At 36.7% G+C, this 20151-nt stretch overlaps 1 protein-coding gene across 2 annotated transcripts in view; it reads left to right on the forward strand.

The window, feature by feature from the left end:
* rnf123 (ring finger protein 123) overlaps positions 1-20151 on the forward strand; it is a 197045-nt gene that overhangs the window by 39812 nt on the left and 137082 nt on the right. For both annotated transcript variants that reach the window (XM_065259459.1, XM_065259460.2), the window contains 5 exons: positions 145-290; positions 10005-10088; positions 10813-10920; positions 15241-15418; positions 15547-15621. In XM_065259459.1, coding sequence (XP_065115531.1) covers positions 145-290; positions 10005-10088; positions 10813-10920; positions 15241-15418; positions 15547-15621 — 591 coding nt within the window. The remainder of the gene's footprint in view (positions 1-144; positions 291-10004; positions 10089-10812; positions 10921-15240; positions 15419-15546; positions 15622-20151) is intronic.

Genomic DNA, 20151 nt, shown 5'->3' on the forward strand with positions numbered 1-20151 from the left:
AAATCATTTTCTTTTGCCATTGGTGTCACAAAAAAAATGTTTCCCACCTTGTTACCAAAGTCATTACCAAGGAATATGATATTTCAGCTCAAACCTCTCTTTTCTTTCTTTCCCCCACCAATTCTCTCTCATCCCCATCTCCAGTTGAGGGAAGCCATAGTAACGACGGACTGTTGCTGGGGCGACCGTTAGAAGAGACCGATCAGCCAATCGCGGAGAAGTCTCTTCTGGAAATCCTGGATGGAGTTGTGATGATGTATAATTTAAGTGTCCATCAGCAGCTCAGCAAGGTAAGAGATCAAAATACAGTAGAGCTGCAACAACTAATCCAATTGTCGATAATATTCGATAGTGACAATAGCGTCATTATCGATTAGTTTGGTCTGTGACGTCACTTGCCCACCGTCCCATTGCAACAGCGCAAGCTGCGTGGTTCTAAAAAAGAGAAAGTCACTTCTATTAAACGAAGAAATTAAACTTTTATTGGTGCATACACTTCTACGCAGCTTATTCATTGAACGCTACTTTTTATTATCGAGAATTATCGACTATTCTATAAGATGTTGCAGCTGTACAGCCTTCCTGGATGTGTGTATGTGGAAAAAAATACTAAAATATTACAGTCGAAAGGAAATGATGCACACAATATGAATTGGTATTAGGATCAAAATGTGATGTAGATTTTTATTGGCACAGCCTTCATTCAAAAAAGTTAAATTCACAAATTATAAACATGCACCATCAGGTTTTTTCCTGATGGTTTCTCGTGCCAGCTCGTCTTGACCAACCTGCTCGGCATCTAAGAACGCACAGATAAGTTATGCTGCTTGCAGTGTTGTTTCAAGTGTTAGTCAGTTCTGGGTTATATGTTGTCCTGACAGCAGCTGTATCTATGGTTTAGTCTTTTAAATGTGAGGATGGAGGAGTCATAATGTGTGGCACTCACAGCTGTAAATGTATGTAATTCATTCTCCCTGTAAAGTGCTTGGCTTGACTTCTGTAGAAAAGGTCTTTTTATTACAAAGCAATGGGGTTTCTGTTCCTTCTCTGTTTTATAAAGTCCAATATGCAATGCTATAAGCCTATAAATATCTTTTAGTAGCAGTCTTTGTGGTTTCTTGTAATATTTTGAAAACTCAAGGAATATTTCAATTTTTTTTGAATGTGTGATTTCTTTTAAAGGGACACTCCACTTTTTTGAAAATATGCTCATTTTCCAGCTCCACTAGAGTTAAACATTTGATCTGGGTCTGGCGCTAGCACTTTTAGCATAGCTTAGCATAATCCATTGAGTCTGATTAGACCATTAGCATCAGGCAAAATATAACCAAAGAATTTCGATATTTTTCCTATTTAAAACTTAACTCTTCTGTAGTTACATCGTGTACTAAGACCGACAGAAAATTAAAAGTTGTGATTTTCTAGGCAGATATGGCTAGGAACTATTCTCTCATTCTGGCGTAATAATCAAGGACTTTGCTGATGTAACATGGCTGCAGCAGGCGTAGTGATAAACGGCTCTCCTCACGTTTCAGCACTTTGGACAGCGTTTTTTTAGCAAAGAGTTTTTTTAAGCATTACTTAAAAATGTTTCTCATCTCACCATATCCACAGGTACAGAGTAATTATATACAATAAATTCGTGAGGTAGCAAAAAAAAAAAAACATTTAAAAAAAGACGCATTTGTTCAAAGCAAAGTATTTATTTACTTACCAGGCTGCATGTGAAGCAGCTCTTTGTGCCTTCTAACGTCTCATAATAAGTCCTCATTTATGTCCAAGAGACTCAATAATAATCTTTTACATTCAATCCTTTAATCTTTCATATTTAAAAGCATTTTGTGCTGCTGCGCATTCATGTACCTTGTGATAAGCAAACCTTGTCCTCCCGTGTATAGGCGCATTTTACTAATGCGCTCTTTAAATAACATAAAACACATTGCGCCATTGACTTTAGACTTTAGACCAGGTTTTTGTTGGTCAATGGCGTAGTCTATTTTAGTTTCCTCAAAATAGCAACGCGCCAACAATGCGCCTGAACACACCTCGTTTTCAGACCAGAACGCCCATGGGCGCAAAAGGGGGCGCAAATGCATTTGCTATTTAAACAAAGCGGCGCTAAACGTGAAAATTAGGGTGGAAACTAGCGAAAGACACTTGCGTCGCGCATTGCGCTGCATTGCGCCGGGTGTAAGATAGAGCCCAAAATGACTTAAGCTAATTCAACTTTATTTTCATAACTTAAAGCAACTCCTTATTAGTCAAGAAAGTTGAAATTGATTGTAAATTAAGTTTAATTAAACTTTAAAATGTAAGTGCAACAATGAATTTTTACAGTGTAGTGTATCTTGCGACTTGACATTTGGGTTCCTGTAGCTCAGTTAGCCGACCGAGCATTACATGCAGAGGTGAAAAGTAACGAATTACATATACTCACGTTACATTTGTTTACTTTTACTTTTTTGAGTAGTTCTTAAAATCTGTACTTTTACTTTTACTTAAGTATGTTTTGTTTAAAGTATTGTACTTCGCTACATTTTAAAAACATCCGTTACTGAGTAAAAAAATATTTTAAAAAAGCAAGTTGATAAAGACACGCAACGGATGATTGATTGATGGATGGGGGAACGCGCAAAAAGAACCATGGAGACGGACGAGACAGGCGCTCGCCATGCAGACCCGCCTCAGTTCAAATCTTATGAAAGAAACCCTGGTCATATTTAGCGACCACTTTCCACTGACGCGAAGCGAGTGTTTCTTTCCTATGAAAGGTAGGATTCATGCTCTTGAGTACGAAATTGACGATTAGGTTTAACCGCTCATTTGCACGACGCGTTTTTAATACGTGCACATTATCTTCCGAGGTCTAGCAGCTTCGCGTCAAGTCAAACACAACTTAAGAACGTCGTCGAGAATGCGCAGGCCATTAGACATTACAGAGAGAGAGAGAGAGAGAGAGAGAGAGAGAGAGAGAGAGAGAGAGAGAAGAATAATGGTCTGACATCAGATACCCAGGTCAGGGAAGCTAGAAGACAATAAACATGTTAAAAGTATATAGCCATGGCACTCATTTCATTATATGCTCATTTAAACTATATATAGTTAAATAAAATAATGTGTTACCAGCAACTTTTTGTTATTGCACTTTAATTGTAAAGATGTTCCTACAATTAAAAACAACTAGTTTGAGATTTATATTCCCTTGTCGTTTTTGAACTATACTAGAATCCTCCACCTCTCCCCGCTGTAAAAAAAAGTAACTTTTACTCTGAGTAAAGTTAAAATGACTTACTTTTTACTTTTACTTGAGTAGATTTTTAGACAAGTAAATTTACTTTTACTTAAGTAAAATATTATTAAACTAACTTTACTTTTACTTGAGTACAATATTTTATTACTCTTTCCACCTCTGATTACATGTAAATATAAAAATCTATAAATTGCAAAAATGGCTGTTTAGTTTGTGAAACAGCTTTAAGGTGCAACACTGTAAATACTCACAATAATGTTTGTACTGTATGACTTCTGTTTCATGAAACAAAAAAGGAAGGTACATCTTTTAAGACCTATTAAAGCAAAGTGATAACGTATGAGGGTCATTCAACAGAAACGTCCACTTTTGGCATGGCAAGATGTCTTAAAATGTATTTCTTTTTCTAACATTTAAACTTTATTAGATTACTCTTTGACTTTATAAGTAAACATAAAAAAAAATGTTTTGTGTGCATGTACTTCAAGACTGCATAGACCTTATTTTTGTCACTGGTGTTACCTTACTTCTTTAGCAATATTAAAGTTGTTTATGAAATATTATTTTTAATTTTTTTCAGCTTTAAAGCTTAATTCTTAAGTGTAATGGAATTCAATGAATTAAAATGTATCATCATGTCACATGTGAAAGATTTTATTTAATGTGAAAAAAACACACAGTAACACCAATGACACAACAAATCACCAGTCACTAGTGTTACCAATCTTCACTGCAAGGAAGGTAACACCAGTGACAGTAACACCAGTGACAATTTTCATGAAAACTGCATTTTACCAAATTTCTGCTGCCAAGTATCAAACATGTTGTCAATCATTGTACAGTATACTCACTAAATTAAGTAGTTTAATCCATTTGTATTCTAATTTTTTTACGATTTCCAAACAATAAAGGAGGTCATACCAGACTTAAACTAAAAGCTTCATATGAAATCATGAGATAAATAATAAATGAAAATAGACAGTGGACTTATGGGCGTCTCTTCATAGATCTCCAGGAAATTGAAAGAAGAAAGTCACGTGATGTCATCAGTATGATTTTTATTTAAAAATAAGAACAAACTGTAAACTGTAACACCAGTGACACAACTCCAGTGGACCACTACTTTCATTATATATTTTATAATATTACTTTAGCATTTTGTCTTTTAATGTAATTTACATCATATATTTGATAGTTATGGACACATTATAGTATTTTAAATGGAAGAAAACACTGTTTATGATCTCAAAATCAAGAAATGTTCCCTCTGTACATGACTGTGGGGACGAGCACTTTTGTGGTGCTTGAAATTCTAATTAATTAATAAAAATCTAATATTGCTACACTGATGGCTCAAGAAGGTGTAATTGTTCAAATAACACATTGTTTAATTTTAAAAAATAAATAAATTGTAACCCTAAAAGGTGTTTTAATGTAATATTTCTGTAAAGGAAACATTGACATTTCGTAGAATGACCCATGATCGACAAGAAACATCTCTATTTTTAAAAGCCACTGGTTTTAATCACAACACAAGACAGAAAGAATAAATGATTGCAAAATGTTCACTTTTCATTAGTTTCTAAAAACCTCATCCACTGGAGGTCATCTTTTAAATTGCCAGTCTCTTTTGATTTATTTATTCCACAGACCACTTTGATCCAGGATGTGAATGTAAGGAGGAGTGAACTGAATGCGTTATTGAAATAGTCGAGAAGTGACTGTTAGATTGTGAGATGTGAGTAATGTATCACACAAGCTGTCATTCATCAAAAGAACAAGTTGTGTAACTATGGAAACGGTACATGGTCCGGGATCTGAAGTTCTACAATCGGAATTAAGAAAATCATCTGTTAGAAAAGGGCACAGTGGTGTCAGTGAAAACAGAAGGGCACGTAGTGTACAGTACGTTATTTGGGACGCAACTTATTTATTTGCAGGTTTTACCATCTGGCGAATCACTGGTGTCAATTTTTACTCTTGTTTGAATTTTGGTGATTGCTAATTTTGAAAATGGCTACAGACTTGTACTGGCAGTACAGTGTCAATCCTCCGTGGGTCAACTCAACTGAGGATATGTGACAAGCTTAAAGAAATTTGGATGATAAAAAGATGATTCTTTTACCAAATTAATTTTTGGTTTTATATAAATATCTGTCACTTTACATACACTACTGTTCAAAAGCTTTATACCACTTGACTGAATTGTTTCTCATGAACGTAAAAATCTTTCAGTATAATGCTGCGTTTACACCAGCCACGGTAGAGGCGTCAAGCACGAGTGATTTCAATGTTAAGTTAATGTAAAGATGTGTTGACGCGCGTCTGGAGGTCTTGCGGCGTGAATTATGCGTTTAGCGCGGCGCGGAAGACATTTTCTGCCTCATTCGTGCGTCTAGCGAATGGTGCTAATTGAGAGACTTGCGTGGTACACGCGAATGGTGCTTTTTGTGCATTTTGTGCCTGGCGCCCAAGTTGAAAAATGTGAACTTTGTCGGATTTTCATGCGGCATTAACCAATCAGGAGCCTGCTTGCTGCTGTGGCGGCCGCCCTGCCCGGAGTTACTCATTTAACACGGAGGAACGCTTGATATTGTCTGTGAGCAGTCACCGGGAGCTATTCAACACAAGTTCTTATTTCTATAGAGACAGGAATAAAAAGGACCTCGCTTGGAAGAGTGTCAGTGAGGACATTGGGCAACCTGGTAAGTTGTAAATACACATTTCACTTTTGAGTCACTTGACGTTTATTGACCGTTTTCTTTTACTATTTTCCCCCTATAGTAAGGTTACCAAATACAAACCGGTAACTCTCTCGATGAATGCAAGATCAACATAAGCCATCTTGCAAACAGACAACCGCATAGCACTTGCCCCTCCCACGAGAAGCGGATTTCGCCTCTGATGCGCGTCATAACCCCGCCCTCTCCATTCAAAGGAATGGGACTCTGCACTAAATAAAAAATTATTTACACTTCCAATAAACGTTTCCGAAAGATGGTTTTGGTCCTTTCAAATAGTTGTTATCACGCTGATATATGTTCAAGTGTTCATTCTTTTGATACATTTCATTTTAGCTAGTAATTTGATTCAATAGAAACAGGGCATGTTGTTAAAATTGGCGTGGTTGAATTGGTCGCGTGAGCGTTTGGGCGGAAGTTTGATACCACGACTCCGCCTCTGGCTCCACAGACGATTCCTTCTGCGCATGCCTTGGCTCTAAACCGACGTTTTTACATAACATGATTAACTAATGTTTGCGTGGGTTATATAACTGATATTTGTGCCATTATTTAATGCTGAAAAAAGCATGTTTTAAATCATTTTGCGCTTGAAAAGGGTGCAATTGTTGCTGAAAGAAGAGGCATCAGATAGTGTTTGTGATACAAGGCAGAGGATTGTTTTAACATGTAACAGTTTATTTGCAAACCCAGAGGAACATATTCTTCAAAATATTGTTTGCCAAGCCATGTAATTTATTATTTGCTGAAGGAAATAAAACAGAAGTCATACAATACCAGATGTTTAAAAAAAATTGTCTTCCAGTTCTTTTCAGTGCACTATGACATTTTCTGCTGCAATGTCCGTTGTGCTGAACTTAAGCGCACCTCATTAGCTCTGCTTATTTGCGACCCTGAACTAATTTGGGCTGCTCTTAGTAGACTGCGTTGGTCATTATAGAAATCAGCTGCTGCGCCTGTGTTATTTAATTTGCAAATTTTTATAACTCAAAGATATTTCCCATTGGCACTTTTTTGGAATTGCATTTTCATGCTAATTTGCTCCTTTTAGTAAATGTGGGCCCAGTTGCATACAAGCACCTTAAGTGTAATTTTCCCTTATGTTTTCCTTAAACTTACAGGTGTTGCAGAAAAAACCCTTAACGTTTATCTGTTGCGTCTCCATGGCAACAATAGTACTTTATAACGGCAAACCTGGGTCGCTGTCGTGAAACACTTAATGATTACCCTTACCTAAGAGAACCGTTTCAGGGATTATACTGAATGCAACACCCTTAAATCATTCACTTAGGTAAGGGGAATTTAATCCCTAAGTGTCATACTTAAGGGAAAAACTTAAGGTGCTTTATGCAACCGGGCCCTGTAATGAGCTAATTTCAAGTTTTTTTACAATGTGGTAATAAATCGCCTCTACTGTCAGCCTTGGAATTAAGGCTGCGTCCGAAACCGCCTACTTTCAGACTAAATGGTTGGCAAAAAATAGTAGGCGAAAAGTACCCATAAGACCTACTACTTCCGGCAAGAGCCCGAAGTGTTCATTCGATGGGCACTTTACTATCCCGTGATCCAACGATAAAATAGAAAGAGAGGTAATGCGGCTTTATTCACATGCAAACACATATATTAAACTGCAGTCCCTTGTTTTATGGAAGGTATTTTTGGTCTTTTTTAAAATTAATTAATTAAATGATAAAATAAAAAATTTAATTGCAAAATATGTCCCAAATTTGAAAATTAAAGGCTAAAATTAAAACATTAAATTAAATTATTTCATTTTCAACGTGATGAAGCATCATTCTGGCCAAATTGAAAAATAAAATTAAATTGATGATTTGATTTCATTTCATTTTCCATATTATCTTGAGGCAAGACAGCCAATATTAAAATAAACAGGCAAACTTGAAAAGGAATCTGTAAAAACATTTTTTTAAAGGCTTTTTATTCATGCCCAAGCAATATTAGGGACAAAATTAAAATGTAAAGTTCAGTTTTAATTCATGTTCTGTTTTTCTTTTTCATTTTCGTGTTGTATGCAATTGTATGCAATTCAGGATAAGAGCTTATGCAGCTACGGAGGCTACTCTGCTGCTGCTCTGTGCCCCCGCCCTCCGAATTTGTCATACGTCACTAAGAAAAGTGCGTACACTACGCTAATACTCTCGCTTGAATACAGAGGAGTCTGAAGGGGATCGCACACCGGCCGCGCAGCGTCACGTCGCGCCTAGGAGAACTCGGAGGTATTGTAAACCGGAAGTGCACATTAAATAGGGCGAGCTTCGTCAGATAGCGTCTACTTCAAAATGTAAAAAAGTAAGTGGCTACCAGAAGGTAGTTATTAACGTTAATAAAGTTTTAAATATGGATATTTGTACAACAACACTGCGCGGATTACTCTCAGAAGACCTTTGTTTATCATCCTGGAGCCGTTTGGATTTATTTTGTGAAGGATGGGCGCACTTTTTTTGGACTTGAAGGTCGTGGATTCGTAACATTACATTTAATCAACTGAAAGATCTAAAACATTTTATAAAATATCCGAAAATGTGTTTGTCTGAAAAACGATGGACATATGCAACTTGGACAGCTTGGGGGTGAGTAAATCATGGGTTTAATATCATTTTTGGCCGAACTATCCCTTTAAGCTCTGCCCCTATGTATTTTACAAATAAACTTTAATTGAAATTTAAACCAGATGCACTGGTGTCACGACAAAAGTAACTTTCTGACAGGAGTGATGGCTCACTGATACTAAAGAGTTACCGTGGCTTTGTAAATGAATTAAGAGTGCCTTGTTTCATACTGAGACTTTTCGAGGAACTCGGTTGGATCCTGATGAGGTTTCCGCTGTAGCCTGTCAAGCAAAACTGTCTGATTTGATTAACACAGACTTCATAAAGACTTTTTTAATTGGCTTGGCACGGTGCAGTCAGACTACTTGGCTTTATTATTTATATATGGTACAATTCAGCCACAGCGTGAAGAAATATTGCCATTGTACCTCGTAATTTCATCAAACTCTAATGCATTTTTCATTCTGCTGAGCGTGAGAGGGCCGCGGTCTCAATAAATAATCCAGAAAAAGTCGCACATTTTGGGAATGGCCTAAAGCAGTTGCTCGGGATAAAAATGAGCTGTGCAGTGATTAACTTTTTTTTTTTAAGTCATCAACACACAGAAATCTACTTTTACTTATAAAATTTTAGGTTTAACCGTTTCAACGTTTATGCTCCGAGCATGACTTGATTTTACATCTCAGTGCATTTTGAAATGTACACAAGTATATGTTACTATAAAGTTTTTGGCATTGAATGTTACAGAGAACCATTATACCCCTAGTATCAGTGCATTCTTTGGCACCTTTAAATATGTACAACCAAGCCATACATATGCAGTACGTTGGCGAAGCATTTACACTACTATTGTGTGCGCATTTGTGTCTTGTGAAGAGAAATTCCAACTCCGTTAGAAAGGTTTGTGTGACGCATTTAAACCATGCCTACAGGATAAGGTCGGGAGTAGGGATGCTAAACAATTAATCGCGATTAATCGTTAGCAGAATAAAAGTTTTTGTTTACATCACATATGTGTGTAAACTGTGTATAATAAATATGTATATATTTAAATATGAACACATTCATGTATAATTTTAAGAAAAAAAAATGTATATATTAAGTATTTATATGTATATATAATATAAATTATACATAAATATACTAATGTATATACACATGTAAACATTTCTAAAACATATACATGCATGTGTGTACATTTATTTATACAAAGTTATTATACACAGTTCACACACATATATGATGTAAACAAAAACTTTTATTCTGCTAACGATTAATCGCGATTAATTGTTTAGCATCCCTAGTCGGGAGGATAATTATTTTCCCATTTCCTCTAAAATTGGTGGCTATTTTGGACTCCAGCAGAACAAGCCAAATTTTCTGAGCATTCTGAGTTTGGAGAGCCTTAAGTTTAATTCTGTTTTGTATTTTTGTTTTCTGCAGATGGTGGTCATATCTGATGATATTCATGAATACGCAGTTGCCCTTAAGGACATAGAGGATAAGATCGCCCAATGCTCAAGCAAAGTAAGATCACCACGTTGACCATGTTATACATGGATCTACTACACAAGTATAAATGTATACATTCGACTCATGCATTTTTGGTGTACCCTATGCCAATCACGACTGTTAAAGGCAGGGTGCATGACCTCGGAAAGCCAATGTTGACATTTGAAATCACCTAAACAAACACGCCCCTACCCCCAATAGAATCTGGACCTTCCTTTGATAGACCCGCCCCACACATACGCAACCCAGGCAATGATGTCGGTTAGTAGACACGCCCCTTACTGCTGATTGGCTACAAGTGTGTTTTGGTAGTCGGCCCGACTCCCTTTTTCAAAAGTTGTGCACTTCGCCTTTAATATTGTTTAATATTTGAATAATCCTTAAGTAGTATACTGTCACATTACTTTGTCTGGCACTGTGGGATTACTTCAAGAAATCAGATTAAATTGCCTGCAAGACGATAAAATAGGTTCAGAAAATACTAAAAATCTCAACTCACTTTGAAGAAGAGACTAGATACCAGAAAATCAGAGACTTGAACTTGAGCCAGAAAGAAACTCCCCAGTTCATACTTGCAGCCACATACAATAGCTACTAGGAACACCATAGCTACAGCATAGTCATGTGCTGGCATCCGTCCATAACAGCCAAGCATCTTGTTTTGCAAGGGTAAGCATCCCTCATATTTTTCTCAGCAATGCATATTAAATGATTTATGATGATCTTATTTTGTTTGCAGAAAGCGGAAATTCTAGAGGAGTTGCAAAAGAGCCAAAGAGTGTTTGCTGAGAAGTTAAACCACTTGAGTCGCAGGCTGGCCTGGATCAACGTCACCATCTTTTCCAAGGTACGCCAACAGAGGAAAAGTAGCATTTAAATGATTTCCTGACATTTTTATTGAGGTATTTTTGGTGATTTGTGAGATGCCCCATAATGGCCCTTAAATATATTCTTTAAAATAGCATTAAGAGAAATTTTGCTTTATCACTGAACTTTTCTTTATGCAAAACGAGAATGAATAAAAAGATGCTTTCCTTGCACTTTTTTAACTCTTTCTCCGCCATTGACGGGTTATCTCGTCAATTAAGAGAAAACATTTCCCTGCCAATGACAGTAATCTGTAATTCTGCTATTATCCAGTAGATTGCTATATCAATAGTTTATAAAAATCTGAAGCAAAAACTAATTTTAAACATTTTAAACTCCGTGTATGTTTTGATAATCATTTTAAATCTGATCTCTAACAAAATTCCTTTACAAAAATGCACTTATTTCAGCTTTTTGCTCAAAATTTGGCATTTTGGACGAAACCTACAGTAACCATATTTAATAGGTTATAAAAAGAGAACAAATGAAGATAGAATGAAATTTTTTTTCCCGTTTTGTTAGTTTGAAAGCATAGGGTCTGTTCTTTCATATGATATATTTGTATGTTTATATACAGTACTGTGCAAAAGTCTTATGCGGCTTTCACATAGGAAGCGGGTTCCTATGTGAAAGCCGCTTTAGGCCACCATGGCAAAATTAGATTAGTTGTTTTTTCAAAGTTATAGTGATCATATATAATTGTTTCTCAGTCTCTTTAATAAGATACATCCAGGACCTAGTATTAAAAACTGTACAAAAATGTAAACTGATGTGTCAAGTTTTTAGGGTAAACTCCACTTCCACTTGAGCAATAGCAGGAAATTGCAGGAGCTTTTAAACCTAAATGAAATTAAATCCTAATTTCTAATTTTAAAGAAATTAGTCTTTTAACTTCATTCTGCTCAAAAACGCTCAATATTTGTTTAGTGCCAAGATAGGTCACAATATTTAGTTCTGAAAATTATATTTTTTATTTTTTGTACATATTTCCTTTATTTTCTGTTTTTATCTTAATAAAATAGATTGAAAAATAATAATTATGGACTAAAACAACAAGTCTGGTGGTGGTGGCCTAAGACTTTTGCACATTACTGTATTCATCAAAGAAAATTTTTCTGGAAGGCATTTTGTGAAACTTTTTAAAGATGGCTGGCGGGGAATGAGTTAATTAAAAATAATGTTTCACTCCACTCTACTCAGACTGTTTATTAAAGGGCACATATTATGGCCATTTTTACAAGATGTAATATAAGTATCGGGTGTGCCTTGAATGTGTCTGTGAAGTTTCAACTCAAAATACCAGTGGCGAACCATGGGTACTTCAGCTGGGCCTTCAAAATATGCAATGAAGTGCAAATGCCTCTCCATCCATAATACTAGGCTATTCGTATTTCGTTAAATCATACAGTGAATGTGTAAAAATTCTGAGCACGCAAAGTTAAATTACAGAATGGGCATTGTCTGCCTTTAAATGCAGTTTTAAAGTTTAAAATTACTTTAATCTAACTGATAAACACAAATACAGACTCTGCTGCTCTGTAATGACAGGGGCTCTGTAAATTTGCATTTAACAAGCTTAAATTATGTTCTTTAATTTATTTTTTATTTTTTGGAAATATATATTTAGCTGTAGGATACCTTGTTAGTCTTTTTCATAAGGGGAAATATATCACCCTGCGTTCTCAGTGCACCTCCTTGTGGCTTATAACTGTTGTTATAAGATATCCAGGGCTCGCAAAATCTCTAGCCCGAGCCCTGAGGGCTACCAAAATGTATCTCCGCCCTGCCCATCGGGTATAGCGAGGTAAAAAATATTTGAATGTTTTCGCATTCTCTCAGATTTAGTTAGGAAATTATATTGTATGTTATTCGGGGTGGTCTGTCAGTCATTACTATCCTCACGTAACAAGTGAAACTGTCAGGAAGTAAAAGTATAATTAAACCCATTATTTTTCTCGTGTTTGCGTCATATGCACAGTCTCCTCTGCACGTGCTTCTCCCGGCTGTGCTCTTCACGAGTACCCGCTTAAGTAATTTCGTTTTTTCCTCAGCCCTATCAAGCTAACCACAACGTCAATCACGTTTTCCGCCATTTACCTCAACCACTCTCACCGCAGAGATTCGGGGCACTAGACTGTATTAATATTAACGGTCTATGATCTTCGTCTTTGGTGTTTTACGGCAGCTCGCATCCAGTTTGTTGCATGCTTAGGACTTCATGAAGGCTTACAATGTTTTGTTTTTTACACGCCCACTTGAAATCAAAACGTGATTGGTCAATTTACCCGTCACTCTCCACACCAAAACACATAGCTTGGCCTTCCCTGGGATTCATGAAGTCCTAACCAATGAATGAGCCAGATAACCGGGCCTTAATAGAGACGGACGATTCTGATTGGATTAGATGTTTTCATGACATGAACCTGACAGTAAGCTTAACGTTAGAACATAGATGAGAGAAAATATATTACATGTATTGTATTAAATTGAATTAAATAGAAATGTAAAAATGTAAAAACATATTTTTATTGAATACTATATTATTTATTATTTAATTATAAAAATCTTTTTATTAATTTTTTAGGCCTTCTCTGAAGGCGTAGAAGGCCCTGAAGGTTCCCCACTGCAAAATACCCCACGGATCATTTATTATAGCATGTCCAAAATGCCACTATTTGGGTGGGAGCAAAAAAGCACTTGTTTTATGTGTGTACTGTGTCTTTAAATGCAAATGAGCTACAGCTCCTCACTCCTTTAGATCTGATTGCTGTGAATACAGTAGAAGACAATAGTATTTTTAGCCGCATTGGCGCTACAATGTGCTAACAAACATATTTAGTAAAACTTTGGGGTAAAATTACCTTAGTCAGTCAGTGGCAGTGGGCAGGGCTTTGTTTGTGTGATGCCACATTAACAAGAGAATTAAAACGGCGTGTCTAATAAGACAGCTTTGGTTTAATTGGAATTACCTCTACCCCGCCTGCGTTTAAAAAAAATGTTGCCAGCCACCGCCAACATTTATTATGCTTTTCACAAGTTTAATGTCTTCCAGAAATGTTTTTATTTAAAGGAGACATTTCACAAGACTTTTTTTAAGATGTCAAATAAATCTTTGCTGTCCCCAGAGGACATATATGAAGTTTTAGCTCAAAATATTATATACATAATTTATTATAACATGTTAAAATTGCCACTTTGTAGGTGTGAGTAAAAATGTGCCATTTTGGGTGTTTAAAATGCAAGTGAGCTGATCTCTGCACTAAATGGCGTGGTTGGATAGTTGAGATTAGGGGCCTTATTATTCCCATTCTGACATCACAAGGGGAGCCAAATTTCAATGACCTTTTTTTACATGCTTGCATAGAACGGTTTACCAAAATTAAGTTACTGGGTTTTTATTTTTCACATTTTCTAGGTTGAACTTGATAAAAGCACTGGGGACCCAATTATAGCACTTAAACATGGAAAAAGTCAGATTTTCATGATATGGCCCCTTTGAATATGTAAACATACAATATATCAAATGAAAGAACCGACTCTGCTTTCAAACCAAAAAATGTTTTATTCCTACAACTTATTCTCTTTTTATCACCTTTCAAATTTGGGAAGGTTTCTTCAAAAATACCTTATTCTTATTCTGCATTTTTGTGAAGGATAGAGATCAGTTTCGGAGCGATTATCAAAACATACACATAGTTCTTACTGTTTTACCTAAAGGGTTGCTACCGGGTTTTATAAGTTGGGTAAGAGCACCACCTAGTGGATAATAATGGAAACATTGATTGCCGGAAAAACTTGTCATTGGTAGGGAAGCGTCTTTTCTTAATTGATGAGTCATTAATGGCGGGGAAAAAGTAAAAAAAAAGTAGAGGGTGGATTTTTTTCATTGTAGGCTTGTTGTGCTCACACATTGCCAACACACATTTACTTTGTGTCCACCCATTAACACCTTGTAAAAGTGGATTCTGCATAATATGTGCCCTTTAAAACAGTCCCTCTCGAAAAACGTGATTAAGTGATCGCATGATTCAATATAGAAGTCTTAAAGGTACAGTAGCAACTTTTTCAGTAGGTGTCCAAGCAAGGGAGTGATACAAGTCACTAAAATGACTGTTTTAGTACAAGAAACCTTGATTAATATTGCAAATGGACTTCAGGGAGAAAAGAAATGCATAGCATAGCATAGCATAGCATAGCTGTCAGTCACTTTAGGATAATGTTGGTTCATTTGCATTTTACAGTTTCTACATTTCCTCCAAATGTAATAATTTTAATCTTAATAAAATCTGTGTAAATGCAGGAGAAGATGTTGGATGTTTACTGGCTCCTACGTGTATGCATCCGCACCATCGAGCATGCGGACAACACAGGCTCCTTGTTCGCATTCATGCCAGAATTCTACCTCAACGTGGCCATGAACAGCTACAGCGCCCTCAAGAACTACTTTAGCCCATCCAACTGCATGGAAGAACTGCCAGGTCTTTATCATTTATTAATGCTTATATTAGCTTTACGTCATTTAGCCCTATATTGCAACAATTTTAGGATTGTTTTTGTGCTGTTTAACTTGTAATTGAGGTTCGTGTTGCTTGCATTTTACTCTCAGAGTATGAGGAGACGCTCACACAGCTCGCTGCCATTCTCTCCAAACACTTTGCAGATCCGCGGATCGTCGGTACAGGTGAGAGTAACACCGCACAGTAACCAAGACTCTCAAGTCCACCAGATCAAAATCCAAAGAGAAATATCCCATTTACTGAAAGTGCCTGTTGCTGCAGGTCACCCATTGTTGTAGTTATTTGTACTGTTTGTCTGAGTAATAGTTATAAATTTTACTTCTGCGAATGTTCCATGTTGACACTGAATCAGTTGTAATGCCTTTTAAACTAAAGAAAGTAGAGAATGAAAGGAAAATGTTGTGAATGGAAGGTGTTGTATATAAATTGCGCCCATCTATATTTATGCATTTGGCAGATGCTTTTATCCGAAGTGACTCACAGCGCATTTTAAAGTATACATTTTTTTATAGGTATGTGTGGGTTCGACTTCGAACACAATCTTTTGCACTGTAACGCAATGCTTTACTATTGAGCTAAAAAGGGGAACACCCCAAAGTCTAATATATAATCCAAATTGTTCAATGTAAAGCCAACAAAGTCACTATAAATTATATATAATTATTACACTGTGCTATGGACATGAATGAAACCTCAAGTGTGTTACCCATCTGAAAGATGTTTTAATGTGTACAGTTAAGTAATGTGCTCAATGTTTTCGTGTTTGTTGAATAGGGAGGATTTTCTTTAGATGTGGACCTGCTGTAGATGTGGTGATTTCTTACCATGTGAAGCTGAATTTAATCACATTATCTTGTTCCAGACAGAGAAAAGCCCGAGCCATTATGATTGATCACACAAAAATTAGATTAAGCATGGTCTGAATTTTCATACTGCAAGACATTTCCTGTGTTAATGCATTGACTCTCTCTATCACTCCCTTTCTCTTATTTTTTCTTTCTTTTTTGTCTATCTATATATCAGTCTATCGAACTACATATCTGTTTGTCTATCTATCTGTCTATCTACCTGTTTGTTTGTTTGTTTGTTTGTCTGTCTATCAATCTACCTATTGATTTACCTATCCATCTACCATCTCTCTGTCTATCTAACTGTCTCTCTTTCTGTATGTCTGTCTGTCTACTTATCTGTCTGTCTATCTGTCTACCTGTCTGTCTGTCTGTCTATCTATCAATCTACCTATTGATCTACCTATCTATCTACCTGTATCTCTCTGTCTTTCTAACTGCCTGTCTATCTACCTGTTTATATATTTGTCTTTTTTGTCTATCTCTCTTTTTGTCTCTCTTTCTATATGTCTGTCTGTCTGTCTACCTGTCTATCTAACTATCTGCCTGCCTGTCTGTCTGCCTGTCTATTTGTCAGTCTGTCTGTCTACCTGTCTGTCTATCAATCTACCTATTGATCTACCTGTACCTGTCTGTCTACTTATCTGTCAGTCTATTTGTCAGTCTGTCTGTATACATGTCTATCTATCTGTCTATCTAACTGTCTCTCTTTCTGTATGTCTGTCTGTCTACCTGTCTGTCTACTTATCTGTCTGTCTGTATACATGTCTACCTGTCTGTCTATCAATCTACCTATTGATCTACCTATATATCTACCTGTATCTCTCTGTCTTTCTAACTGCCTGTCTATCTACCTGTTTATATATTTGTCTTTTTTGTCTATCTCTCTTTTTGTCTCTCTTTCTATACAGTATGTCTGTCTGTCTACCTGTCTATCTACCTATCTGCCTGCCTGTCTGTCTATCTATCTGTCTGCCTGTCTATTTGTTAGTCTGTCTGTATACGTGTCTATCTATCTGGCTACCTGTCTGTCTATCAATCTACCTATTGATCTACCTGTACCTGTCTGTCTACATATCTGTCAGTCTATTTGTCAGTCTGTCTGTATACGTGTCTATCTATCTGGCTACCTGTCTGTCTATCAATCTACCTATTGATCTACCTGTACCTGTCTGTCTACTTATCTGTCAGTCGATTTGTCACTCTGTCTGTCTATGTGTCTATCTATCTGTCTACCTGTCTGTCTATCAATCTACCTATTGATCTACCTGTCTATCTACCTGTATCTCTCTGTCTGTCTAACTGCCTATCTATCTACCCATTTATATATTTGTCTTTCTTGTCTATCTCTCTTTTTGTCTCTCTTTCTATGTGCCTGTCTGTCTACCTGTCTGTTTATCAATCTACCTATTGATCTATCTCTCTGTCTATCTAACTGCCTTTCTATCTACCTGTCTATATATTTGTCTTTCTGTCTATGATATGTATCTGTCTGTCTATCTTTCTGTCTATCTATCTATCTGTCTGCCTATCTGTCTATTTTTCTGGTTGTCTGTCTACCTGTCTATCTACCTACTGTATCTGCCTGCCTGTTTGTATAGCTTTCTATCTACCTACCTACCTACATGTTTGTCTGCCTCTTTATTTGCCTGTCTGACTATTTGTCTGTCTGTCTATCTACCTATTGATCTACCTATCCATCTACCTGTATCTCTCTGTTTATCTAACTGTCTCTCTTTCTGAATGTCTGTCTGTCTACGTGTCTATCTACCATCTGCCTGCCTATCTGTTTATCTGTCTGTCTATTTGTCAGTCTGTCTGTCTACGTGTCTATCTATCTGTCTACCTGTCTGTCTATCAATCTACCTATTTATCTACCTGTATCTCTCTGTCTATCTAACTGCCTATCTATCTACCTGTTTATATATTTTCTTTCTTGTCTATCTCTCTTTTTGTCTCTCTTTCTATATGTCTGTCTGTCTACCTGTCAGTCTATCTGTCTGCCTGTCTATTTGTCAGTCTGTCTGTCTATCTGTCTATCTATCAATCTACCTATCTATCTACCTGTATCTCTCTGTCTATCTAACTGCCTATCTATTTACCTGTTTATATATTTATCTTTCTTGTCTATCTCTCTTTTTGTTTCTATTTCTAAATGTCTGTCTGTCTACCTGTCTATCTACCTATCTGCCTGTCTGTTTGTTTATCTGTCTGCCTGTCTATTTGTCAGTCTGTCTGTATACCTGTCTGTCTATCAATCTACCCATTGATCTACCTGTATCTCTCGGTCTATCTAACTGCCTGTCTATCTACCTGTCTATATATTTGTCTTTCTGTCTATGATATGTATCTGTCTGTCTATCTTTCTGTCTATCTATCTGTCTGCCTGTCTGTCTATTTTTCAGGTTGTCTGTCTACCTGTGTATCTACCTATCTGCCTGCCTGTCTGTCTATCTGTCTGTCTGTCTATTTGTCAGTCTGTCTGTCTACCTGTCTGTCTATCAATCTACCTATTGATCTACCTGTGTCTCTCGGTCTATCTAACTGCCTGTCTATCTACCTGTCTATATATTTGTCTTTCTGTCTATGATATGTATCTGTCTGTCTATCTTTCTGTCTATCTATCTGTCTGCCTGTCTGTCTATTTTTCAGGTTGTCTGTCTACCTGTCTATCTACCTATCTGCCTGCCTGTCTGTCTATCTGTCTGTCTGTCTATTTGTCAGTCTGTCTGTCTATCAATCTACGTATTGATCTACCTGTATCTCTCGGTCTATCTAACTGCCTGTCTATCTACCTGTCTATATATTTGTCTTTCTGTCTATGATATGTATCTGTCTGTCTATCTTTCTGTCTATCTATCTATCTGTCTGCCTGTCTGTCTATTTTTCAGGTTGTCTGTTTACCTGTCTATCTACCTACTGTTTCTGCCTGCCTGTTTGTATATCTTTCTATCTGCCTACCTACATGTTTGTCTGCCTCTCTATTTGCGTGTCTGACCATTTGTCTGTCTGTCTATCTACCATCTGCCTGCCTGTCTGTTTATCTCTCTGTCTATTTGTCAGTCTGTCTGTCTAGGTGTCTATCTATCTGTCTAGCTGTCTGTCTATCAATATACCTATCTATCTACCTGTATCTCTCTGTCTATCTAACTGCCTATCTATCTACCTGTTTATATATTTGTCTTTCTTGTCTATCTCTTTTTTTGTCTCTCTTTATATATGTCTGTCTGTCTACCTGTCTATCTACCTATCTGCCTGCCTGTCTGTCTATCTGTCTGTCTGTCTATTTTTCAGTATATCTGTCTACCTGTCTGTCTATCAATCTACCTATTGATCTACCTGTATCTCTCTGTCTATCTAACTGCCTGTCTTTCTACCTGTCTATATATTTGTCTTTCTGTCTAGGATCTGTATCTGTCTGTCTATCTTTCTGTCTATCTATCTGTCTGCCTGTCTGTCTATTTTTCAGGTTGTCTGTCTACCTGTCTATTTATCAGTCTACCTGTCTATCATCTACCTGTCTGTCTATCTATCTGCCTACCTACATGTTTGTCTGCCTCTCTATTTTCATGTCTGACTATTTGTCTGTCTGTCTATCTACCTATCTGCCTGCCTATCTATCCTAGTTATTTTTTAGTCTGTCTGTCTACCTGTCTATTTATCAGTCTACCTGTCTACCTACATTTCTGCCTGCCTGTCTGTCTATTTGTCAGTCTTTCTGTCTACCTGTCTATCTACCTTTCTGTCTGTCTGTCCATCTTTCGGTCTGTCTATTTGTATGTGTATTTGTCTACCTGTCTATCGACCTATTGTATCTGCCTGTCTTTCTGTGTATCTATCTGTCTG

The sequence above is a fragment of the Paramisgurnus dabryanus genome, chromosome 24, assembly GCF_030506205.2.
Source record: "Paramisgurnus dabryanus chromosome 24, PD_genome_1.1, whole genome shotgun sequence".
Taxonomy (NCBI): domain Eukaryota; kingdom Metazoa; phylum Chordata; class Actinopteri; order Cypriniformes; family Cobitidae; genus Paramisgurnus; species Paramisgurnus dabryanus.